The sequence below is a fragment of the Mixophyes fleayi genome, chromosome 1, assembly GCF_038048845.1.
Source record: "Mixophyes fleayi isolate aMixFle1 chromosome 1, aMixFle1.hap1, whole genome shotgun sequence".
NCBI classification, from domain to species: domain Eukaryota; kingdom Metazoa; phylum Chordata; class Amphibia; order Anura; family Limnodynastidae; genus Mixophyes; species Mixophyes fleayi.
The window spans coordinates 306,341,430-306,368,162 of NC_134402.1; the positions used below are offsets into that span (position 1 = coordinate 306,341,430).

The 26,733-nt window shown below is 42.2% G+C and overlaps 1 protein-coding gene across 3 annotated transcripts in view; it reads right to left on the bottom strand.

Annotated features, from left to right (window-relative positions):
• The window catches only part of REC8 (REC8 meiotic recombination protein), an 88,925-nt gene that overhangs the window by 35,565 nt on the left and 26,627 nt on the right, over positions 1–26,733 (bottom strand). For all 3 annotated transcript variants that reach the window (XM_075211158.1, XM_075211159.1, XM_075211160.1), the window contains 5 exons: positions 25,890–26,007; positions 24,207–24,294; positions 8,741–8,814; positions 5,397–6,153; positions 3,994–4,060 (listed from right to left, as the gene is read on the bottom strand). In XM_075211158.1, the coding sequence (XP_075067259.1) occupies positions 3,994–4,060; positions 5,397–6,153; positions 8,741–8,814; positions 24,207–24,294; positions 25,890–26,007 (1,104 nt within the window). The remainder of the gene's footprint in view (positions 1–3,993; positions 4,061–5,396; positions 6,154–8,740; positions 8,815–24,206; positions 24,295–25,889; positions 26,008–26,733) is intronic.

Genomic DNA, 26,733 nt, shown 5'->3' on the forward strand with positions numbered 1-26,733 from the left:
GACAGAGGCAGGATCTGGTAGTGATACCGATGAGATGGAGGTCGAGGGAAAGTTATTAGAATACCCAGAGCAGCCCATTACCAAGCTTGGTCCAAGGGTTATGAGAAGGTCTGCTAGCCTTGGAACTCGGAGACAATGTGAGGGGCTATTGTCTGATGAATATTGTATCTGTTAGTTCTGTGACTCCCTAGTTGAAGAGAAATGCATCCAGCGATGCCAGTCCACTGGTAATCTGGACGTGGGCGGGCATCCTCTGGAGGATTATCACTCCTTAGTGGGTAAGGTTCTAAACCAAACTGAGAGCTGGGTGTGCTCTCATGTGCCTCAGGGACAGCATAACATAGGACTAGTGCCGTTCCCACTAAACGTCTCTGAGGACCTTGAATTAAGGGGAGGGAGGTCCATAGAAGGGAAGTACAATAACACTAGGGGGTATATTTACTAAGCTGCGGGTTTGAAAAAGTGGAGATGTTGCCTATGGCAACCAATCAGATTCTAGCTATCATTTTGTAGAATGCACTAAACATCTCCACTTTTTCAAACTCGCAGTTTAGTAAATCTAGCCCTAGTCTGAAGCTTCGACAATACTCCTTAGACAGATCTCTACTGTGCCTAAATATCTCACATGCAAAACGTCTGGAGAATTGGGAAGCTGACCTATCAGATCAGACAATGGCTCGCCACACTTATTTTGGAGGGAGATTTACAAGGTCACCAATAGGCAGGAATGTTGATGAACACCATAAATGAGGACGTGTAACCAAATATAAGAAAGTATCCATGCTGACAAGTGTCTTGAACAAATGAAGACACTAGGCATGGGTAGTTTTGTCAAAACCTTATGTGATATAATTAATGGGCATACTGTTCCTTATGTTCTCCCAGATGACGTGTACTTTGTTTGTGGGAGAAAAGCTTATTTCTGGGTGACTCTGAGGGTTTGTGTTTCTTAGGTAAACTCGGTCCTGAAATCATGACTATTACGCATGAAGAAATGGTTGGTATTCACAAGACTACATCCCCACCATACATACACACACAGTATGAACACCGTGGCAAGAGAAATATGATTCCTGGTGAGGAACCCATAGCTACAAAATTGATTAGTGAAACTTCTGGTTTTCAAGTTATGGTTGCTCTAGATCTCACCAGGACCGCTCGGGGAACTTTAAATTTTAAGTATATTCAAGACCTAGATAAATTGATAGATAATATCACCGAGATGTATGATGACACTTTCAGGTATACGGGAAGGGAGCTACAAGCGTACAAGAAGGAGTTGGTGTAACAAACTGAATTATTAGCTGGTACTGAATTATCTCACCTCTATTACTGGTGGATACTGTGTGACTTTGGCCCCCCAGTTTGGTATCAAATGTTGCACGTACATCACCAATAATACAGATGACCCCAAGGATGTTATAAACCAGAAGATGGATGAAATTCTGCAACTCAAATGGGAATTTCGAAGGAACCATAATTCTTCGTTATATGAGGTCGGGGAAAAGGTGGCCGGTTGGTTCTCATGGTTGAACCCTGCAAAATGGTTCTCTGGTTGCTAGCGTAGGTAAGCTCCTTCTCCTTATACTTGGTGTCATCCTAGTAATTGGCTTGTGTGTCAAATGTGTTCCTACTGTGTTGAAATGTGGGAAGCAGTCTTCTGGGGGAAACACTGAAAACGAGACTGAAATGGTGGTGAGGGATACCGAGATCATGGTCTGTGAAGAAGTGTTGTACAATCCTGAACTTGAAACTGTGATATTGTATTCGTTTATTACACTATCAAAGGGTGGAGCTGTCGAAGTCAGCTAATTGAATAAAGTCATTTCAATTAATATCGAGCAAACTTGGTTGTCTTTGTCTGAAAAGATGCGTAGAGCACGCTACGACGTGGAAGGGCGTATCCAGCCGCAACACATGGCAATAACAGTTTTACACACATTCGCACAAACACACACATTTGTAATTAGTACACATTAATTGTAGTTGCAACACATAGTTATTTATGTCGAAATATAGTAATATTTATGTTTAATAGTTATATGCATGTTAGTAAAAAATATGGTTCATGTTATAGGACATGTGTCATGTCTGGTATCATTTTAATCCCCTATTCATCAGCAGTTGTCCGGTTCTTTCGCCGAAGAGATCGCACATTGCATTGCTAGTTAGCGATCTTAGGGAATAAATGTTTAAAATGATACTGACTATAAAATGCTAATAGACTAGTTGAAACTGGAATCTTGGCGGGAAAGTCGGAGCACATCCCCTGGAGAGATGACCCCCCAACTTTGGATATTTTGGTTTGAACTGGCCTATGATCTGCAACATCCTGGACCTTCCTGAAACCTGGACCAATAGAAGCAAGCCACATCATCTGCATTGTTTTACTATATTTCTGACTGCATATAAGCAGGAGCTCTTTATCTAGTGACCAGTCTTCTTTGACCTCAGACTTCAGACCTGAATGACTGTTCACTGGATCCAGGGCGCCTGCGATAAGTAACGGCTGTACTTATTTTATGTCACTTGAATTATTCTGCTACTTTTGGATAATAAATCTTTGTGCGTTGGAAACACAAATCAAGATTCGACAATCGTTATTGGATAGCGACAAAACGTGCATAACAGTGGTTATCCTGATAAGCCTCTACTACCATAGAGACAAGTCCTGGGGGCATCCGAGTACAGGCGAACTTGTATAGTTCTATGGGAAAGACGTCTGCTATAGGTGAAGACCTCTACTAGCTCGGTTCTAAAGGCTTGTCAGTAGCTGCGACCCTAACACCCTGTACTAGAGCAACAATTCCACATAGGTTTTTGGTCATAGCTACCATCCTACAAATTTCCTTTTTAAAATCACTCTAGAGGGAACACAAATGTGGCTGCCAAACACAGACTCTCAGCCTGTCATGTGATGGCAGAGGATGGGGAAAGAGGGGGTGGATTTCACAGTAAAACAGAGCTCAGATGTACGCTGCAAACCCTCACTACATTGTGTGCCATGTAACTGTGGTTACCATAGTAGTCACATTACACTGAGTAAAGTCTGCAGAATTGTAAATCATTAACAGCAGTCTAAAGAAACAAGGAAGAAGGTAATTACCAAACTGACAGTGATTTCCAACTCCTTTAGAACCACGCCTTTCATTTGACTTTTCTATTTTTCTCCTAAAACTATGTTTGGTTTAGCCTCATGTATTTATCATGAGAGTGAAGGGAAATGGGGAGCTGTTTTTACATTTGTCACTTTTGTGAATTTGAAGCTTTATATTACAAATGGGTCTCATTAAACGTATAGGAGCAGAGTTGAAGGCGACCAGCTCTGAGCTGAAGCAAACTTCAAAACATTTTGTGGAGTGAAAATGGCCATGCTCCTGCCTGTACAGCAAGAATCACCGCTAAACATGTGCACTCTCCGCCCTTGTATCATATTGTTTTGCACTGCTTTGCAAAAGAAGGACCTCACTACACCCAGCTACTCTCCCTGGCTTTAGCTAATTTCAGCTCCTCCACAAATGCCACCATCTTCGTAAACATATCTGCTTAGGCGGGGCTGGTGGCACTGGTCATCATCATCATCACCATTTATTTATATAGCGCCACTAATTCCGCAGCACTGTACAGAGAACTCATTCACATCAGTCCCTGCCTCATTGGAGCTTACAATCTAAATTTCCTAACACACACACTCAGACAGAGACTAAGGTCAATTTGATAGCGGCCAATTAACCTACTTGTATGTTTTTGGAGTGTGGGAGGAAACCGGAGTACCTGGAGGAAACCCATGCAAACACGGGGAGAACATACAAACCCCTCACAGTTAAGGCCATGGTTGGGAATTGAACACATGAGCCCAGTGCTGTAAGGCAGAAGTGCTAACCACTAAGCCACCGTGCTGCCCCACTGGTGAGACCAATTCTGCACTAGGCCACAACCACTTTGTTCTTTGTAAAGGACCTCCTATATATTTTTATACAAGTGGTACTTTACCCTGACTTAGGCAAATGTCTGACTGTTGGGGTTTCTGGTTCTCTTCTGCGTTTGCTATCTACATCCTCTGTGAAAAGACAAAATGTTAAATAGACTACTTTGTTAATAATAAAAATGAATCAAGCAGTACTGCAATAATATTGGATAATCTGTGTATTTTTATGTATGTTTGATTTTATTTTTCAAATCATAATATTTTGTGTGTATGCACCCAAATATTGCAGTGCTACTCTGTAGTTTGTGCCTGCTTGCCCATGAAGGTGTAAGACCACATGTTACTATACAATGTGGAAACTAAATCCCTTTCTCTGTCCTGTCACCTTCAACATTTTACTGCAATATATTATTTTCTTATTCAAAATGCAACCAAAACCCTCATTACCTGCCTACTGCAACCTCCTCCTGGCATTCCCCTCACATCTGTCTAAAATGCAAGACTGATCTCCCTCTCTCACTGCTCCACATCCGTCTCACCACTGTGCAAATACCTAGATTGGATCCCTATACCCTCCAGAATCCAATTGAAATTATTTTGCCCCACTTAAAAAGTCCACAACAAAACCACCCCTCATATATCATCACACACCTTTGTAGATCTGCTTCGGACCTCTGCCTCACCTTCTCTCTGATAAACCACCTCTCGCTACCATCTAAAAGACTTCTCCTGTGCCCCTACAATCTGTGGAATTTCATACCATGTCTCTCACCAAGCCTTCAAATCTTTAAATATTCTCTGAAAACCCACCTGTTTACTTGAGCCTACCCTACTCACATTTGTACACCCTCGATGTTATCCCAATCTTCTCTCTGACTCCCACTTGTACACCCTCGATGATATCCCAATCTCCTCTCTTATGTCAGTTCTGCCCCTTGCCCACTAGATTGTAAGCTTTCTCAAGAACAGGTCACGGCCTATTCTTTGTTTTCACTTCTGAATTTCGTCTACATTGTATTGTACAGGAACGTTTTCTATATACTCTTTTTCACTACTTCCTGGTGCTGCATCTATAATAATTAACAAATATGTTGTTCATAGTGTTAAATGCATACAGTTGTGGTCCTATTTATCCAACAATGTATCTGTATAATATGACAATTTTTGTAGGTATCCTACCCAGAATTTATAGTCTGACTAGTTCTCATGTGTACTTTCTTCAAACCTATTGAGATTAGCAAATACTCAATACAACAATTATATGAACTTGTAATAGAACAATGTAATTCATAAACAATCATAATAAATTATTAGTACATGGCAGGAATATCTAAATATATACATTTTTATATAGCATGTTAGAAAATCTTATAACAAATAAGGACAGAGGACCATTCACTTTTGTATCAGATTTTAACTAAAAGCATGTTACTGAATAGGTCAGTCCTTGTACCTTTGCTTTTCTTACCCTCCTTTTCTGGGATCATTCTCTCTGGTTCTATTCTTCTCTCCTCTGCCTCTTTCACCTCCAAAGACTTTTTTACACGTTCGATCTCCTGTTCAGCTTCTCTGAGCCGTTGTCGGTCTCTCTCACGTTCTTGTAGACGCTCACGCTCCTTTTCTTTTTCACTTAGGTGCTGCTTTAATTTTTCGGCCTCCCACTTGCGCTCTCTTTCTTTTTGTAATGCCTTAAGGTTTTCAATTTCACGTTGTTTTTTGAGCAAGACCTCTTCTTTAGCCCCTGCTCTATTGAGATGTTTCAGCTCTTCTGAAGCTTTTTTCAAGCGCTCAATTTCTCTATCGGCCTCCTGTTTGCGCTCTTTTTCCCTTTTTGCTTCCTCTTTCCTCTCCCTCTCTCTTTCAGATTCCTGTTGGAGCTTTGTTTGTCTTTCCTGTTCTCTGAGACGCTCTCTTTCTCTTACCTTTTCCTGTAGCTCTCTTCTTTTACTCTCAATTTCAGCCATACTCTCTTTTTCCTTACCAGCTTCTATTTCTTGCCTTGCGTCAGGCTGGGGTATTTCTTCCCCCTGCACCTCCTGAATCTTTTCTCCGTTAACTTTCAGTAGTTCTGCCCCAGTATCCTTCTTTGGCTCTCGAGTTGTGTCTTTTGGGCGCTCTCGTGTCTTCCGTGGCTGAGGTAAGGTTTCAACTTCGGGTAATGGAGGAAGGTCAGACATAAGTAATTCCAAATCAAGTGCACTTACTTCTGGGAGGTCTTGACCAAACTGCAAGGTAAGGGAACACTGGTAAGAAAATAATACCAGGGCTTGTATTGGTGGTTTGCTACGCTAGATCTGTGGCCACTGCAGTTTGAATGGATGCGAAAATAGAGATCACTGATCTATTAGTGAACCCAATATCGGTGCACACTGAAAACTTTACAAAAAACTGGACGGACTATGGGGCATATTTAATAAAGCACGATAGTTTTTTTAACGGATAATTAAGGTCCCACAGTGCCCTCCGCAAATTTATTAAGGGGGCATCGCAGCAGATATCATGGATATCTGCTGCTTTGCACTCCTCTTCGTTTTTGGGAGCAGTCACCATTCAACAGAATGGTGACTGCTCCTGGCCGCAATCTAACAAGTCCCGAAAAAACATTTTTTTCGGGAACTTGTCAGCTGAAGCTGGCGTACATGAGGAAATCTAATGCTGTCAGCTCTGCTCCAGAGAGAGCAGAGCTGGACAGCGCATGTGTGGAGGGATCACATGATCTCTCCCTGTCACTCACAGCTCTCTCTCTGCAACGACAGAGAGGGGATCTGTGTGCGCATGTCCAGTTCTTGGAACTGGATATGCGCACTTGAAGAGTGAGGAGAAGACCTGAAGACAGCGCTTCCGAAGAGGGGGGTAAGTATGTTTTTTTTTTATCACTGAAACAGCAGTTTTTCGGAACTGCTGTTTCTCTGCACGGCTGTACATAAATGTGAGAAGTAGTTCAATCCTTATCATTGCGATAAGGATTGAAAACTACTTTTCACTTTATGTGAATAATGATAAATGTGCCCCTATGTATGTAACAAGCAGAAGGCACAGTCTATCACGCATTCTAGAAATTTGTGTGTGAACTAATATTACATGGAAGAAGCAAACTTTGTACAGATATAGCAAGTGTCAGGCTGCTTTTAGGATCTCCCCTCACTTTACTATGCTGTTAGCTCACTAATTCTTTAAAGTGCCTGGAATGTAGTACCAGCATGCTGCCCCTAAAACCCTTAAGCAGCCTAAGCACTAAACAAGCGTTTACAGCTCAGCCGATCACAAGTGGTTAACCTCACTGGATGCTTGTGATTGGCTGAGTACCTATTGACTCTACCTCAATTTAATTCACATCCATTCTGCACTTAGGCTCCAGAGGTAGTTCTTGCTATGTAATAGCATTTTTTTTTATTCCCTCTGGAGCACCAACATTTTTTTTCCCTTTGGACTATGTTGTGAAAGAAATATTTATTATTTAATAATGTGCTTTTTAAAACATTTTAAAACTCTTGTTGTGTCTGTTTTTGTGCAAACCAGCTTAGATTGTCTAAGGCAGGGCCTGTTTAAGAATTTTAGAGGGGGTAGGGTCACACCACCAATTTCTATCTATTTATTACAGGTATTTCTTATTTATTTCAATGGAGATTCCAGTGCATATGCCGATGGACTACTTAAATTTAACATCTAGTAGTAGAAAAAATTTACTGCATGTGAAAAATAGTTAATTGAGACTTAACACTTTGGGAAACACTTGGGATGATGCAGTTTTCTTAAAGCGTGATGCATGAGGTATTGCGCTAACACTTGTTATAGCTGTATGTATTTACCCTAAACGTGAAGAGAAGTTCAGAGGTACATGTTGTGACAGCTGTGCATGACTCCCAAACTCTTTATAATCTATATAATATAATTTAGTTATACAAAGTGACTAGTTTACTTGACGTAGAGAATTTAAAGATATAATATACCCTTTTCCTACAATATTCCAAGAAATGAGTTAATATTCCCCTCTTGAGCATGCTCTCTTTGTTCCGGTACCTTGTCTTCTCTCTACTGCTGCTCCCCTGAGTATTGCCTTCTAGTCTATGTTCCCCACAGTGCTTCTCTCCAGTTAGATAATTAGCAAATTAATGGATAATGGACAATGACGAGATTGGTTGAGACAAAGTTCTAACTCTTAAGCCATTTAAATGGCTTAAGAGGTGGAAATAGGTGGAAGAATGATTGGCATAAAAAACCTGCAGAAAACCTGTAAGTTCAAGGTTGATAGCAAAATGCTATGGGGAGAAAATGAGCAGACTTATATTTTCAAGGATCTCCCTACAGAGCCGACAATAAGACAAAGAGAAAGTCTGTAGCATATTCAGAAAGGAAACAGGAGTAGCTTAATGGGACCTTTTGTTGCCATGTGTCCAACCGAAAACCCAAGGATTTCCATCATGTTTTAGAAACAAACCGGTGAAGTTGGTCATCCAGCAATTTCAAGATTTTGTCAAGAACACTTTGACAAATGCTTTGCCAGGAAAACATGAAGGACTATTTTAGTTCCAATTAAAGATAATCAAACTCAAGCTAGCTATCAAGCTAGTACTGAATAACAGTACTCCCAGTGGACTTTCCAAGGCATTTCTAGAAAGACAGGGGCAGCACTGCACTTATTTTTGGAGACATGTCCTCTAATAAACTAAAATGGGAGTCTTGGAGTAAAATTTTAGGTCCTCCTTTTCTATTTATTTGTATAAATTACAAACTGTCTCTAGTGAAAAGTGTATGAAATAATTAATATGTGTGGAAAATGTCTCTACTTGTTTTGGAGCTGGCCCCAGTCACCTCTACTGATTGCAGAAGAACAGGTTCCACTTCTTGCATTGTTATAACTTCTGGAGATGTCAGGTGGTCAGTGTCTAACGAGGAGAACAAAAAATATAACTATCATATGTATATCAGAACTAAATATGGCAATATAAATATTTAATCAAATAATTAATTAAGTAGCACACATGACCATAAAAAATGTCCCTTACAAGAGAGAACCTTAAAAAACAGCATAGATAATACGTGACTGAATACATTGTACAAGAGTTTCACATTTGCTTTCATCAAAATAATAAAACTTCCTATATACTGTAAAGCATGCTCTATACATTTTTATGTACATTATGCATAGAAAACAATATAAATACATATTTTGTTCTGGAAAAAGCTACACAAAAAAACAAGGAACTTATGAAAGTTTGTGTGCATGGGCAGTGGTCAAAATAACAAGATCCTGGAAGGGATGAGGGGACCCTATTTAAATAACTCTAAATGTCATTCTTCTCATTACTGAGCCTTATATTTGTGAGAAAAATACCTTTATATAACAACTTTCCTTCATTATGCAATGCCAGGTCTTTTGTGCAACTTTCTATTAGCTTAAATCATTGTATTTATTTCATGCAATACGTGAATTTTCAGCTCTGCTGCTATTGAGTCACTTTTTATTCATGTTTATTGTAATAAAGTGTCAGTCACTTATAGAGTTTATTATTTTCTACAAATTTTCTACAAATTTAAAGCTAATATTGGTACATACAAAGGAAAGGTGACAGACTTGTAACAATCAGGGGTATATTTACTAAACTGCGAGTTTGAAAAAGTGGAGGTGAGGTCTATAGCAACCAATCAGATTCTAGCTTTCATTTATTTAGTGCATTCTACAAAATGACAGCTAGAATTTGATTGGTTGCTATAGGCAACATCTTCACTTTTTGAAACCTGCAGTTTAGTAAATATACCTCTCAGACTCAAATCTAATCCTTAGGATCAGCTGATAAAGCTATTTTTCCCAGAGTCCCATCATCTTACACCATACAAGCACTTCCAAGGGTCTTCAGCTGAACAAAAAGTTGAATGCCAGACAAAGCTGAAAATTATACTTTCTCATATATCCATTGGGAGACGCTGGAACCATGGGATGTAGAGGTGCGTGAAGTGTAAGCTCCTCCCCCTCTATATTCCCCAGCAGGAAGGTGTTTGTTGTTTCAAAGTGCCCATAAAAGGAGGGCTCATGGCAGATAAATAGTTAATGTTTAAATGATTTATTTTTATTTATTTTCACATTCTTTTTAGTTTATACAACTGCCGATGACTCAGTGGAAGAGATATTGGAAAAATCATACTACCGCCCACTATTCACTAATAGGAGCTCTGGAGAGGGGGACCGGTAACTACTGTCACAGGCAATGACCGAGGACCCCTGCAGCTGCTGTCGGCACAGACAGCAGCTTCTCTGCACAGAACACACCCCTATGCAGCGGCTGTGTGATTGCAGAAACTTCTCCTCCTTCAGTGGGACCAGGGAGGAGTTCTACCAAGTGTTCTCTATCAGAACTAACGCACTCTATAGAGTCTTTGGGCGTGTTGTTCAGATGAGGGGCTGATTTATTAGCCCCTTGTTAGGCGCAAGGACAGGATTTGAATCCTGTCAGTTTCAGCTGATGCAGTGGACCCGATTAAGGGCCCAAATATTCAAACTCTTCCTGGGCATGCTGTTTTTCGCAGAAACACATCGACGACTCCTCTATAGCTCATAGCATGGAAGTGATAGAGTGTCTTTATTTTGTGTTTTTTTTCTATAATGATATTATGCTAAGTATTAGTTCACTCTTCTCTTGTCATCGTGTTCTGCTCCTTTACTCTCTCTTTATCTATCTCTATTTGTAATGTCAGACAAAAGCAGTAGTGTCTGAGCCTCTTTTGGTGGGGCATCTTAAGTAAACTTTTTTAAATGTTCAAAATGTCACTCCCAATTGCGCCATGTTTGCCAGTGGTTGCTTGCGCCAACATGGTGGAACCTGTCTTGGCCAAGTCCTTAGCAAAATTAATTGCTAAACTGCCTCAATTTATTTCTCAACCCAAGAGAATAAGGAAAATGAAAATGGTGATGATATAATTCCCTCTCTTTCCCCCCTTAATGTTTTACACTTACCCCTTAATTCTTTAAAATGTCAGGTTTCAGCTCTGTCGGTCTTTTTTCAGAGAAGACTGGCACTAGAGATTCAGGGGTATATTTACTAAACTGCAGGTTTGAAAAAGTGGAGATGTTGCCTAAAGCAACCAATCAGATGCTAGCTATCATTTTGTAGAATGTACTAAATAAATGATAGTTAGAATTTGGTTGCTATAGGAAACATAACCACTCTTTCAAACCCGCAGTTTAGTAAATATACCCCTCAGACTTTTCTGCAGGGAGCTCTACAAGTACAATCATCATATATTCCTCCAGTTGCACCATGGGAACTTTTCTCAAGACCTTACAACATCCCACTTTGAACCTTTATATTCAGTAAAACTAAAATTTCTTCACTTGAAAGACTATGTTTTTACTAGCCATATCCACTGCAAGAAGAGTATAAGTTAGAAGCTCTTTCTTGCAAATGTCCTTTAATTGTCTTTCATGATAAGAAGGAGGTTTAAGTACTAAGCCCTCATTCCAACCAAATGTGTTATCGAAATTTCACTTAAATCAGGATATAGTCATCACTGGAGTCAGGACTGAGCAATTTTCAAAGGTAGAAGATTCCTTTCTAATGCTGGATGTAGCCAGAGCCCTTAAAAAATCATTTGGATAGGACCAATAGCTTCCATAAGTCAATGGACCTCCTAGCCCTTTACTATGATCAAAAGAAAGGTTGGCCTGCAACCAAACAATCTATCGCCAGATGTATTAAGTCAGTAATTCGTCGGGCATTTATAGGAGCATGTCTGCCTGTTCCTGAAAATAGGAGAGCACATTCTACCAAGTCAATGATGGCTTGGGGCCCTCGGTTCAACAGTTGTGCCAGGGGACTCCCTGGTTTTCTGTTCATATATACACAAAATTCGCATAAAGATTTGCAGAGAGTAATCTCCCTTAAGGGCAGCTTTGGGGACTCCCCATGGTTCCAGTGTCCCCCAATGGATGTATTATGAGAAAAAGGGATTTTTTTACTCATGTTAAAACCTTTGCTCAAAATCCATTGGGGGATAGTGGATAAACACCTATGGTACACCTTGGTTTTGTTCTTTGTTTGACTTTAGTGATCTATGATTCGGAAGACTAGGGCCTCTTAATTGTTTTCACTCTTTTGCTTCTCTATACCCCATGGTTCCAGTGTTCCCTAATTGGACTTCGATGAAAACGATTCAACATGAATATAAATATCCCTTTATTAAGCTAATGCACTGACAGGCACACAAGAGTTAAATGCCATGGGAATTTCCCATGGCCGTGATCTGAAGTATTTATGTATTTCAATTTAATTACTTTGCTGCTGGGTATTAGTTAATGATAAAAGGATTTTTACTAATCATAAAATCCATTTCTCTGACTTACGGTGAGTAAAAAATCCTTTTCTCTTTCCTGTCAAAACATTGGGGACATACCAAAGCTGCCCCTAAGGGAGGGATTGCTTTGGAACAACTGTGTGCAATACTTTACAACTTGACAAACCTTAAAGTGTGGACAGACGACCACGTCGCAACCCGACACAACTGCTCGGCCGAAACCCCGTGACATGCTGCCCACGAGGCACCAACAGCCCTGGTGGAATGACCTTTAAACCCAACAGGCACAGGCCTAGCCATCTGGACATAGGACAAGTGAATAGAATTGATTGCTTTAAGCAGGCCAACCCAGTTTGTGAGCATCATACAGGATAAAAAGGTCAGCGGTCTTACGAACAGAGACCATCTGGTACACGTAGTACTGAAGGGCACGAACCACATCCAAAAGATGTGGTTCATCAGAAGACCTGGACGCAGAACAGGACGCCAGAATGGAAGACTATTTAGATGAAACCAGGAGACCATCTTCGGCACAAAGGATCGTTTGGTGCCCTATTAGAATGAAATGACCAGAAAAGGGAGAGAACAGCACAGCGCCACCAACTCAGACGCTCGACAAGCAGATGAAATGAGAAGAAGAAATACTGTCTTCCAAGTCACATAACTGAGATCAATCTGGTCCAAAGGCTCAAAGGGAGAGTTGGTGAAAGCTGTGACCACCAGATTTAGATCCCACGGTTCAAGTAGATATACAAAGGGGGCTGAACGTGAAGAACACCCTGCAGAAAAATCCGAACATCCCTCAAAACTGCTAGTTTCCTCTGAAAGAAAATGAAAAGTGCTGAAGCCTGCCATTTTAAATAAGAAAGACGTAGCCCTTTATCCAGACTGTCCTGCAAGAAGCTAAAGAAGTTAGGGAAGACAAAAACGAGAAGTGTGAAAACCTAGATTTTCACACAAAAGTATGTAAGCCTGACACACCCAGTAAAAACTTGCAGAGGAAGAAAGTTTCCCTGCCTTAAAGATTGTCATCACAACCATGAGCGAAAAAAAACCCTGGGCTCAAATAATTAGGATCTCGGTAACCACGCTGTCAATGCCAGACTATGTATAGAGTGCCAGCGAAGAGGACCCTGCACCAGAAGATCTGGACGAAGAGGCAACTGGAACGGTGGACTGACCGCCATATCGAGAATGTCTGAGTACTGCATTCTGCGCGGCCAATCTGGAGCTACCAAAATGGTGAGAACTTATTCTATTTCGAGTTTTTTGAGCAGCCGCATGATCATGGGGATCGGCGGAAGCGAGTCCAAAGGGTAAAGCCCTGAATTGATAGTGTTCGCTGCGGAGTGCAAAATAAAGGAGACATTGATGCCCTCCCATATCAGAACATTTAAGCAAGCAGTGCTGACAGGCAGAAAAGATTTTTTTCCACCAGTGGCTACCTGGATGATCTGTTCCAGCTCGGAACCAAACAGAGTAACCCCATCAAAAGGCAAATATTCTAAGATACGCTTTGAGTCTGCATCAGCCAACCATAACAAATGATGGACAGCAATCATAAGCGCAGAAAGTCTGGATGTATCATGGGCTGCGTCTAAGGAAACCTGACCTACAAAGTCAGAGTCATCCTGAATATGCTCCAACAAAACCAATAAATCAGCTTTAGGCACATTGTCTTGAAAGCCCTTAGCCAATTGTTCCGCCCAAGTCTGAATGGTCCTGTTGACCCAGACAGTGGACATATTTGGTCAAAATAAACTTCCCGCCGCCAGATATGATGAACAAAAAAAAAAATGTCACACATTTTATCTGAGGGATCTCGGAGGGAAACCGCACCCTGAACAGGAATACTGGTGGCTGTAGTAAGGCAAGCAATAGGAGGATCCACCTTGGGAGCACTTCCCCATTTAACAGACTCCTCCGGCAGCAATGTGTAAAAGGATCTAAATTTACCTGACATCTGGAACTTTTTGTTAGGTTTTTGCCAGGCCTCAGACACCATTTCCAAAAGTTGAGGAAAAGGTGGGAAACAAATCACCTGGTTCTCTTGTTTTTTACAAAGGGAGAAGCCAGATGATTCTGGAACCTCGGGCTTCGCAAAACCTTAGGAGTGTCTAACGCCCAAGATTAAATTATCTACACACTGGGAGGAAGATGCGTCCTCAGCACCTAAGTGTAACGATCGGACTTGAAGATGTCGCTGACTGGTATTGACTCTACTAGGCAGGAAGGCGCGGAGTCTAACGTACCCCCGGTAACCACCAGGGACCCCCGCAAGGCGGTATGGGCTTGGCTACCTGGGGCACGCAGGTCGCGGTCCTTCAAGCTAGTTAACAGTGCAGCGAGAGTTTGCAGGAGTAGTCGTGCGGTCCGAGTCAAAGCCAAACAGTAGCGTGGTACAGAAGGGTGATCGGAAGAATGGTCAGGAGGAAAGCCAAGGGTCAGTATCCAATAAGCGGGGGAGCCAAATTGTGAGACAGAGAATGGTCAGAGACAAGCCGAAAGTCAAACACCAAAGGTAACTGGAATGTGGAAACAGGAACAGGATACTTACTGGAGAAAGGTGAAACCAATACTCTGGCACTGAAGGAGGGATAGGAGTGGCCTTAAATAGAAGGGCAGTGGCCCTGATAGGTTCCTATAATGAAGAAAAGCGTCCCGTTGCCTAGCAACTCAGGTCTTGGGTTAACCCAGCATGGATCATAGACAAGGGAACAATAGGCTCCGGACTAGTAACTGGAGCATTGTGTGCCAGGAAGCTTCTGGACAGGGCGTCTGCCCGGACATTTTTAGAACCTGGATGGTAGGTGATTACAAAGTTAAAACGGGTAAGAAAAACAGCGACCAACGAGCCTGTTGGGGGTTCAGTCGTTTGGCCGACTGTATATACTGCAGATTCTTATGATCCGTTATAACAGAGATCTGGTGTGCAGCGCCTTCTAACTAAGGGTGTGCACCGGGCACTTTTAGTGTTTTGGGTTTTGGGTTCTGATTAGCTTGAGGTTTTGGGTTCTGATTTGTTTTGCCAAAACACCTGACGAAAGGTTTTGGTTCTGATTTAGGGTTTTGGGTTCTGATTTATTTTTAAAAAAGCATAAAAAGTGCTAAAATCTAGTTTTTTGTTTGTTTTTCACTCCTACGCTATTATTAACCTCAATAACATTCAATAACAATCATTTCCACTAATTTCCAGTGTATTTGGAACACCTCACACTTCACAATATTGTTTTTAATCGTTGGACCGAGGTAGCTTTCTGGACAATTTGGTACCGGGGCCACAATAAAAAAACATAAACTGGTCTCAATTCCACTGCACAGCTATCTGGACTGCGTAGTGTAGTGGCCCCGGTACACAATTTGGTACTGGGGCCACAATAAAAAAACATAAACTGTTCTCAATTCCACTGCACAGCTATCTGGACTGCGTAGTGTAGTGGCCCCGATACCCAATTTGGTAAAAACTTAACAATAAAAAAAACTTAACTGGTCAGAATTTCACTCTACAGATGGCTGATCCTACATCCTCTGCAGCATATACAGGGTGTAGTTCTAACGCGTCAAAACCTCTTGTTTTTGATGATGACAGGTCATTTTAATTAATTTTGGATTTGGCCCCAACATTGAATGTAGTTTAATATCTGATACGCATCTATCTGGACTGCGTAGTGGAGTGGCCCCGGTAGCCAATTTGGTACCGGGGCCACAATATAAAACCCTCAACTGGTCTGAATACCACTGCACAGATGGCGGACACCGGATGCACGTCTAACACCAACATAGCAGTTAAGGCCGCAGTTATTTTTTTTTGGAGCTACAAAAAAAACAACGTAGCAATACAAATGGCAGTTCCTCTTTTTTGGAAATACAGAAAGAAAGAAAGTAATAATAGAAATGGCAGTTCCTCTTTTTTTGAAATACAGAAAGAAAGAAAGAAAGTAGTAATAGAAATGGCAGTTACTCTTTTTGGGAACTACATATAGAATGAAAATATAAATAGAAATGGCAGTTCCTCTTTTTTGAACTACACAAACAATGAACGTAGTAATAGAAATGGCAGTTCCTCTTTTTGGGAACTACATATAGAATGAAAATATAAATAGAAGTGGCAGTTCCTCTTTTTGGGAACTACATATACAATTAAAGTATTAAATAGAAGTGGCAGTTCCTCTTTTTGGGAACTACATATACAATTAAAGTATTAAATAGAAGTGGCAGTTCCTCTTTTTGGGAACTACATATACAATTAAAGTATTAAATAGAAGTGGCAGTTCCTCTTTTTGGGAACTACATATACAATTAAAGTATTCAATAGAAGTGGCAGTTCCTCTTTTTGGGAACTACATATACAATTAAAGTATTCAATAGAAGTGGCAGTTCCTCTTTTTGGGAACTACATATACAATTAAAGTATTCAATAGAAGTGGCAGTTCCTCTTTTTGGGAACTACATATACAATTAAAGTATTAAAAACTGTGGCTGAAGTGATTGGTTTGTTTGGGCCCTGACACAAAAAAAGCTATTCATCTCTCCCTGAACTATGAAGGTTATTCAGGCGAAGTATAAGGGAGGATGTCCCTAGGTGGCCAAGATCCTTACCCCTGCTTATTTGAGCTTTACATAAGCTACATATGGCTATACATTTGTTATCCGGATTGGGGTGAAAATAACTCCAGACAGAAGAGGTGCATTTTTTGGTCTTCTGACCAGGCATGACGATGGGTTTTTTCATCCCATGAACATCCACTTTTTTCCCCCCTGGTGCCTCATTTAAAATAACCACATCAGCATCCTCCTCATCAAGTTCCTCCACAATGCCAGCTACATCAATAGCCTCCTTGACACCTTGATTATCCAAATCTGGATCTACACTGTGGGTCATCCTTCCAGCATATGCAGAGGGTGAGCTGCAAATGGCGGATGGAGTCACCTCTTCCCGTACAGCAGAGCCGTAACTAGGGTGGTGCGGGCGGTGCCGTCGCCCCGGGCGCAAGCCTGAGGGGGCGCAGCAGCCGCCCGCTACCTTCCCCTCTGTGGCACTTAGTAAAAGAAAAATGTTCAAAAAAAAAATTAAAAAAAATTGCGGCCCCTCCCCCGACTCGCGGCACAACCCCCCCGAGTTGGGGGGAGGGGCTAGTGTGCTGGCTGGATATGAATCTATTTAGCTCTAATACACTGACCTGCAGGAAACGGCAACGTGGACTGTTAATGAAACAAGTGAACACTGGAGTCCTAAGTTAAAATCAGTAACAGGTTAGAGACGATTTGCAGAACTTGTTCTTGTGTCTCTCCAGCTGTTGGAGAACTACAAATGCCAGCATTCCCTGCCAGTCTGGAGATGCAGGTCTTGTAGTACCATATCAGCTGGAGAGCAGCAGTTTGCATACATCTGGTTTGTGTATACTCCTGTGATGAAAGGAAGATAAGGGGTTAATGTATTCCCACAGCCCCAAAACAGAACTCTGTGACTGTGAGATAGGGCTGCAAATGATCCCACAGCACCTGACATGTCTGTTGCCGAAGGTTGGGCATTCTGTCCCTGGAATGCTGTTTCCTATATATTGTTACATTACATAGTGACAGGCAGTAATCACATGGGGGGGTATTCAATTGTCGGCGGCATTAAATTGTATTAAGTGCATTAAATATTATAATACCTATCTATCGCTATATATTTTTTGCATACTTTAAATGGTCATTAGGCCAGAGAGCCGGTTGTTAATTTATTGGAATCCCACCACTGTGTGTGTGTATATATATATATATATATATATATATAAGAATTCTTTCAGTAAAGTACTAGCCACACCCACACATTAGGTTGGCCACACCCACTTGTCACATGCCACTCCCACTTAGACGGGGGGCGCCGGTGCCCTGTCTCGCCCAGGGCACTAAAATGTCTAGTTACAGCACTGCCGTACAGTGATGGGAAAGTCAGGCTTCGCAACCACCAACACCCTTGGACTCGCCTTGGGGATTTGTGATGTCATCTGTTTAGAAGGCAGAGTTGTTTGCTGTGTTGTTGCTGACAGCATAACTTAAATTTTTTGGAGGGGGGGGGGGAGGAGGGCTTAGATCCTTGGGTGAAGCTGAACCACTAGTCCTGAACACGGGCCAGGGCCTAAGCCGCTCCTTGCCACTCTGTGTCGTAAAGGGCATATTGGCAAGTTTACGTTTCTCCTCAGATGTTTTGAATTTTCTTTTTATACTAATTGTAGTGAACTTTTGCTTTTTGGATTTTACATGCCCTCTACTAGGAGATTGGGCATCGGCCTTGGCAGACGACGTTGATGGCATTTCATCGTCTATGTCATGACTAGTGGCAGCAGCTTCAGCATTAGGAGGAAGTGGGTCTTGGTCTTTCCCTACTTTATCCCCCAAATTTTGGTACTCCATTATATGCAGCACACGTTGTATTACAGTACTATTTTTTAAATACTGCAAGAACAGTGAACAATTTTTAATAGATTGCAGTATTAATGTTAATGGACTGATATAATTTTTTTTAGACTTTTTAGAATATTTTTTAATATTTTTTTAAAAGGATTTTTGTAGAATTTTTCTTTTTTTTTTCTTTTTATGGAAGAATTTTTAATACTTTTGAAATAAATATGCACTTAGCAGAACAAAGCACAGGACAAAACGCACCGCTGGACTCAGCAAGGACAGAGCACTGGACTGATGCACCACTGGACTCAGCAAGGACAGAGCACTGGACTGATGCATCACTGGACTCAGCAAGGACAGAGCACTGGACTGATGCACCACTGGACTCAGCAGGACAGAGCACTGGCAAAAGCACCACTGGACTCAGCAAGACAGAGCACAGCACAGCACAGCACGAGAAATAGCAGGACAGAGGACCACCTAACACACCCTCCCTCTTCCCTGATCAATGCCCGAGTGAAGATGGCGGCGGCAAGCGGGGAATTTAAAGGTTCCGAGTACAGCGGGATTATGACTCAGAGCCTCGTTTTAAGTTTCGGAATTGGCGGGAATACCCGGACAGTGCTCGGATCTGACTCGGATCCGCGCTGTTCGGGGGGGCTCGGATTCCAGGAATCCGAGTCCGCTCATCCTTCTAACCAATGTCGCCATTCCTCAAAGGCCCACTTGATTGCCAACAGCTCTCAGTTTCCCACATCATAGTTGGCTTCCGCTGAAGAGAACTGACGGGAAAAGTAGGCACATGGATGTAAGCGGTGAGTATGAAAATCTTTCTGTGACAAGATGGCACCAGCACTGATGTCAGAGGCATCAACTTCAAGAATAAATGGTACCTTAGGATCTGGATGTCTAAGGAACTGACACAAAGGCTTTCTTCAGGGTTTCAAATGCAGTTGTTGCCTGGGGTGACCAGTTAGCTGGATCGCTTCCTTTGCGCGTCAAGTTGACAACAGGAGCCACAATATCAGCAAAGCCACAAATAAATCTTCTATAATAATTGGCGAATCCCAGGAATCTCTGGACCGCCTTGAGGTTATTCGGTTGTACCCAATCCAGGATAGCTTGGACCTTGGTTGGGTCCATGGAGAATCCCTCAGAGGAGATTATATAACCTAGAAAGGACACTTTCTGAACCTCAAATTCATATTTTTCAAATTTAGCATAGAGATGGTGTTCTCGCAATTTTTGTAGGACTTGTCTGACATGACCCTGATGTACTGATAATGACTCCGAATATATGAGGATGTCGTCCAAGTAGACAACAACGAAATGTCCAAGGAACTCACGTAGCATCTCATTAATCAGGTCCTGGAATACTGCAGGCGTGTTACTAAGACCAAACGGCATGACCAGATATTCGTAGTGGCCAGAAAGCGTATTGAATGCCGTCTTCCACTCATCACCTGCTCTAATACGTATGAGGTTATATGCACCACGAAGATCGATTTTTGTGAAGATTGTTGCACCTCTTAGTTGATCAAATAGTACGGAGATGAGAGGAAGGGGATAGGTGTTCTTGACTGTAATGAGATTCAGCCCTCGGTAGTCAATACAGGGTCTTAGTCCTCCGTCTTTTTTGGATACAAAGAAGCATCCTGCTCCTACTGGAGATTTGGATGGCCTGATGAAGCCTTTCTCCAGGCTTTCATCAATATATTCCTGCATGGATTTGGTCTCTGGACCAGAGAGGGAGTACAAGTGTCCCTTGGGTAACTTAGAACCAGGAATAAGCTCGATGGCACAGTCGAAGTCACGGTGCAGTGGTAAAGTATCAGCAGCCTTTTTGGAGAACACATTCCAGAAGTCATGATATTGTGAGGGAAGCTGCTCCGGAATAGACTGAATCACACGCAGAGGCAGTGTCAAGCAAGACTGTGTACAATAAGAGCTCCACTGGACAATTTCTCCTTTTACCCAATCCATGACAGGGTTATGACGGGAAAGCCAAGGGTGGCCCAGGATCAAAGGAACTGACGGACATTCGATAAGGAAAAAGACTATGGACTCTGAATGGAGAGCTCCAATGTTCAACTGTAGTAGCGGGGTCTCCCAGGTAATCTTGCCGCCAGGCAAAGGACTCCCATCTAAGCCACATACAGTAATGGCAGATTTGAGCTTTACCATCGGAAATCCGACAGAGCGGGCAAACCTGATGTCAAGGAAGTTGCCCGCAGCTCCACTGTCAATGAAGGCCGACAGGTCCACAGAACCAGCACTGAACGTGAGCTGTGCAGGGATCAATACAGCATTTTTTGGGGAAACAATTTGTAGACCTAGGTGAACTTTCCCCTCATTTCCTAGCCATGCTCTTTTCCCGGCTTATTAGGGCAGGAACGGGAGAAGTGGCCTTTAGTGCCATAGTAGAGACATAGGCCTTGTGACCGTCTCCTGTCTCTTTCCTCAGGGGAGAGACGACACGCTCCTAGTTGCATAGGCTCCTCACCATCCATGGTAACAGGAATCAAGGCAGATGGAAGAGAAGATGCCTCCTTCTCAGACTTTCGCTCCCTCATTCTCCTGTCGATTTTAATGGTGAGGTGCATCAGATCCTCCAATGAGGTAGGAGTTGGGTATTGCACCAAAGAATCTTTAATCTGTTCCGACAGACCTAGGCGAAACTGACTGCGGAAGGCAGGATCATTCCATCCACTGTCAGGTGACCATCTACTGAATTCAGCGCAGTATTCTTCTGCCGACTGCCGAGCTTGTTTCAAGGCCTGTAGATGAGCCCCTGATGGTGGGGACAGACTGGGCTGCAGACTGACAGAGGGTCGTGAAGTGTGTAGCAGCTGGGGAGAACCCAGGCAAACGGAGTGAAGTCCAAGCAGAGGTCAAGGGCCGGCAGCAGATAGCAATTCCAATTAACAAGCCGAGGTCAAGGGTCACGAGCAGACAGGAAGATCGGTAAACAGACCAGAGGTCAGGGTCAAGAGATACACAAGCAAAGTCCAAATCCAGGCAAAGGGTCATACACGGGTAATCAGCAGAAAGTTCAATAGGCAGGAACAATGCACAGAGCAGGTCAGCAGACTGGGAACAGAAGCTATAACCAGCAAGGAGGCTAAGCCCTCCCTGCCTTAAATACTACCAGCAGCCAATCAGAGCCTGGCTCTGACAATACACAGCCCCCTGCAAAATTGATTTAATACATTAATTAGCCCGCAGGCTAGTGGGGCTGATGTGCGCACGCGCCTGGCTTTCTCTCATTGCCGGGACGCAGCACTGAATAGGAGGCGTCCGACTGTTGCCTTGGAAGTGACGTCCTGGTCGTCATAGCGACGGCCGGGAAGCAGGTGAGTGAGTCGCGGCGGCTGGACACCGCCGCGGCTCGTAACACCGGGTTGGACTCTCCACAAGATTATTTGACATTTTGCACAAGTATAATGTTGCACAGACTTTCCAGTGGGCCCCTTGGTCATGCAAGTCCCTTTCTCCAACAAACCGATTGTCAGGATTCTGAATATGAAGACCACTGAGAAAGCGTAAGTGAAATGAAGCGATTTATTTATAACACAGGTTTAGGATGCAATAAATGGTAAAGCAACAAGTACAATTCAGAAGGGTATGGCAGAGAAGTCACATATGCAGAGAATGGTCAATAGCAATACAATCAAAGAGGCAGTGCTGAGAAGCTGGATAACAAGGTCTGGTACAGAGGCTGGAGAAGCAGGATAAACCACGGGTGTCAGGATACCTGGATTACGCAACAGGCACAAGGTACCGGATGAACCATGGATGACTGTACTCCAGATTACTCAGGAGGCACTGGATGATGACTGGTGTCAGGACTCCAGGTTAGTCAGAAGGCGCGAAGCACCGGATGATCAACAGGAAGAGAAAGTGTAGTGGTCTGCAAGGCGGAGTACCAGGTAGGCAGACAGCTAGGAGACTGGATAAGACACAGAGGTGTAACAATTGCAGACATGGGAGCTAGATAGCTTGATAGCTGGAGATGCCACAGACTGTAGGTGCTGGATTTCTAGAGGAACAATAAACTGCATACACAGTAAAGCAGGAGAGTCAAACAAGCCAGGGGTCAAAGCCAGATATTCCACTATGATACCAGGGTGAAAGCAGGAGCGAAGTCACTACAATGCTGGGTCAGAGGTCATAGGAGCAGGTGCCAAAAAATTGGGACAAGCAGAGATCAATAGCAGGAAATCAATCAGGAATCATACACGGGAAATCCATTAGTAGTTAAGGCAACATATGAACTAGGAAAGACTTCTGGGAGAGGCAGTCTAATAAAGGCCAGAGACAGGTGCTAGGCATCCCGGAGTAAGGAGCTTAACTCTAGCAGGTAGAACAGTCCAAGTACAACACTGGCCCCTTTGGTGGAAAAGAGGTACTGCAGGCTGGATACATAAATGACAGAGTCCAGACATATCACTTGCAGGTAAGGTTAGGGGAAGGCACAGCAGCATCTAGATGCAGGGTTGCAGCCAGTGGCAGATCGTGACACTGATGTTTTATAGCTCAGTGACTAATAAATCCCACCTTAATAAATCCTCTTGTTAAACAGAATTTAAACAGAGAAAAATGTATATACTTGTATGACACATTCTGAGACCCACTATACTGAGAATAAATGCCTACAACACTGCAGTAGCAGGTGGTAAAGGCATACGAAACAGAGCTTCCATTTGTTAAAAAAACAACAGGGAGAGCGCAGTAGAAGAAAAATTCAGTCAGAGGTATTCCTGCACTGCTACTGGGGGAAATGGTTGCTTCCGTGAGAGAGATCCCACTAAAACACACTGAGGAGGAGTATGTCCCTTCCCTCAGCTATGCTTACCCAGTAATTTCTGCCTCCGTGAGGCAGCCATTACTACTTACAGTAAGTGGCAGTGCCCACCTCCGGTGATCTCTGCCCTGCTCCTGGGCCGTTTACTCCAAAGACGAGTCATGTCGCACGGACTTACCCCTGCACAGAGATCCCCTGCTGTGAAGAAATGGCTCGCTGCTAGGGGGATTCAGCAAGCCGTGTGGCTGAGAGTAGTGGCTGACAGCTTCACACTCATAGAGCCACAGCCTGTGTGAAACACATAGCTATTACCCGATGGCTGCCACAGCATTGGGGGTGAGGGAAGCCCAGAGGCTGCACACCCCTGCAGGGACCCAGAGTGAAGGCAGCCCTGTGAATCATGAAAAATTTATGAAACTTACTAAAACTTTAAAAACGGACAGGGGCCCAAAAAACCCTACCTCCTGAGCACTTGGCTAAAGTTTGATCCCAGATGGCAGGGGCATAGAAGGGAAGGTGTATGTTCAAAGAGGTTATTTTTAAAGTGCCATACTCCTAGTCTGCCTAGTATACCCCCAATGTTTTGCAGTGTCCCCCAATGACAGGAAAAATAAATTTGTTGTTTTTTATTACAATTTAACTGCTAGCAAATTTGATAAATCAAAATAAAATTGATATATGGTCAAGGATTATTGGGACTCAACTTCTATTGCCTGAAAGCCACACGGTCGATGCTTCATGCATTTATCACATTTTTTTTCATTTTTTTTCATTTAGTCTGTCTTTTCATCTCACCATCTATCTTGCTTGCTCTCCCACGTCTTGGAGGACTCTTCTCTAATCTGACAATCTCAGGACCAGAAGTCTCCAGAAGCATGCAAATCTGTTTAAAAAATAAGGAGGACATCATCTACAGCCTCTGTTCTGCCATTCGGCATTTGATTTCTATTCTTCCGTTCAATAAAACAAAACAATCCAGGATTGACGATACAATGAAATCTTCATATGTAATATTACATATTTCTAGTTAGTGAGGGTGGATATCTAGTTGGAGACACTATATTCTGCTTTTTGGATTAATTACTGGTACTGCTTGAAGGATTTATATTCTGTAAACATTTTGTCATTTAATTTATGTCAATTAAATAAGTTAAGTCAATTAATGCTCCTTTTAAAGTTGCAGTACCCGGTAATAAAATAGGAAATTCTACAGTATGTATATGTATATGTATATATATATATATATATATATATATATATATATATATATATATAAGCTAGTAGGCTGGTAGTTGCTTCCACGTTCGTGGGATAAATGATGCGCAGGATTTCACGGTTACCAAAAAAGGTTCCAACATGATCTTCTCTTATTGTTTTCTGTCATTTTGACGGGCTTTTAACTAGTGACAGTATAATTAGTAACCATGCTAAATATGTTTGAAACTATTTCCAGGACTCGCTGTTTTTTTGGAATTGGACTATTCCTTTGTTGAATGATCTGATATAAAAAAACAGCAGGAAGCCACTATGAGACAATAGTGTCAATAGTACAAGGGGAACTTACTGCCACAAGTGTATATACTGTTTCATATGTATGTATGTAAAGTTTTTCTGTAAGAAAAATATTTGTTTGGACTTGTATAAATATTGAAACAGATCATCACTTAAACAGTATAGGTCAGTTGTGGTAAGAGGCGGCCCCCAGCCTGCAGCTCCTGATATTACTTATTTAGAGGAGAGGAAAAAAGTGGCTGGGAGCAGCTGGCTTCCTCATCAAGTGACTTCCCCTGAACACTGCAGGGGGGTCACGCAGCCTAGCCAATCAGAGGAGGGGGGGGGGGGCAGTTCCCTTCTCAGACTAAATGCTCTCCCTCATTCTCTGCAGGCTCTGACATGTAGGGAGGTCTGAAAGGCTTGGCGAGAGCTCCGGAATGTGTGTAGGGGTGTTTTGTGACAAGTGGGAGTCTGAGGGTATGAAGTGATATTTTGGAGCTACTGACTTGACTGTGGTGGATTTTTGGAGTATGTGGGTGTATTTTGGGTTGAATGATGTGGGGGTGCCAAAGTTGTTTTGAAATTAAATGTAACGTGCAGTCCTTTTGAAGGTTGAAGTACATTGGGTTGCCCGCCACTGGTATAGGTGGATTCACATGAACCCGAGCAATGCAGCTTGTTTGCAATCATTCTTCATGTTATTTTAAACATAGGACAAATATAGTATTTGTTTTGTGACATACATTTCCAGTAACCATATTGGTCCCAGAGGAAAACTGTATTCTCTTGTAATCACATGAAGGTTGTGTAATGATATTGTACATGTATATTTTGGTCCACCAGGATTATTACAGATTGACCAAATTTAAGCATAATGTTGGATAAAATTTCATATCCCATAGAAAAGACTTTGTGTGCAGAAGGTAAAGGCATTCATCTACTGTACAGAGGTAATACAATAGAAATTATGAGGGGGATTGTTACCTGTGGAATCATCAGTGGATCTGGTAGTTCTGGTGGAATTTCCATCATCCCAAAAAAAGGATCTGGGGCATCCTCCAGCATCTGCATGAGCATTAGACTGTCTGGGAGCAACAACGCTCTGAGAAATAGACAGATTGTAACATTGAACTCATATATACAATAAAGACATTCACTTAACAAGTTGCTGTTGTATATAGAGTGTTTCATGTGACACTATTCCTGTGACAGGAGCTTGACATCACTACTTTATATGGAAAAAGTGAATATCTAAGCGCATTTCAAACAATGTAAAAAAAAAATTAAACAAACAAAAATGACGAGTTTCAATGTCCACTAATTTTCAAAATTAATTCAATACATAAATGAGGCTACACCAAGTAGAAAAACAGAAAAGTTTAGCAAAAAAAGAAGGATGTGGTCCTAAATTGGTAGCAGGTTGGACTTTGAAATGGTGTCTTCACTCTTTACATTACGTACATTTCCAGTTAGACCTATAAGACAACAAAAGTAGTTGCAGATTGATTTTCTATGGTCAGTTTCCAAAAAATGGATGTGGCCGTACATTTATGATTGCTCTATGCAGACAAATAGCACATTTGCTAAATAGTAAAGTTCTGCGAACCTGCATGTTTTGCACTTTTGTGAATTACTTATAATATAATGCCCCCTTGAGCACTACACACAGGGGTCATAGATGCAAAAATGGATAGGATCCTAGCGTTTAAAGAGTAACTGGAATCCTGTGAAGAGGCTTCTGTTTAACTTTATGCTTACCTTTCGAGAGTTAGATTTGAGCTTTCAGGAGGATGCCTGACTGAGTCTTAGTATTCGAGTTTTTACCTTT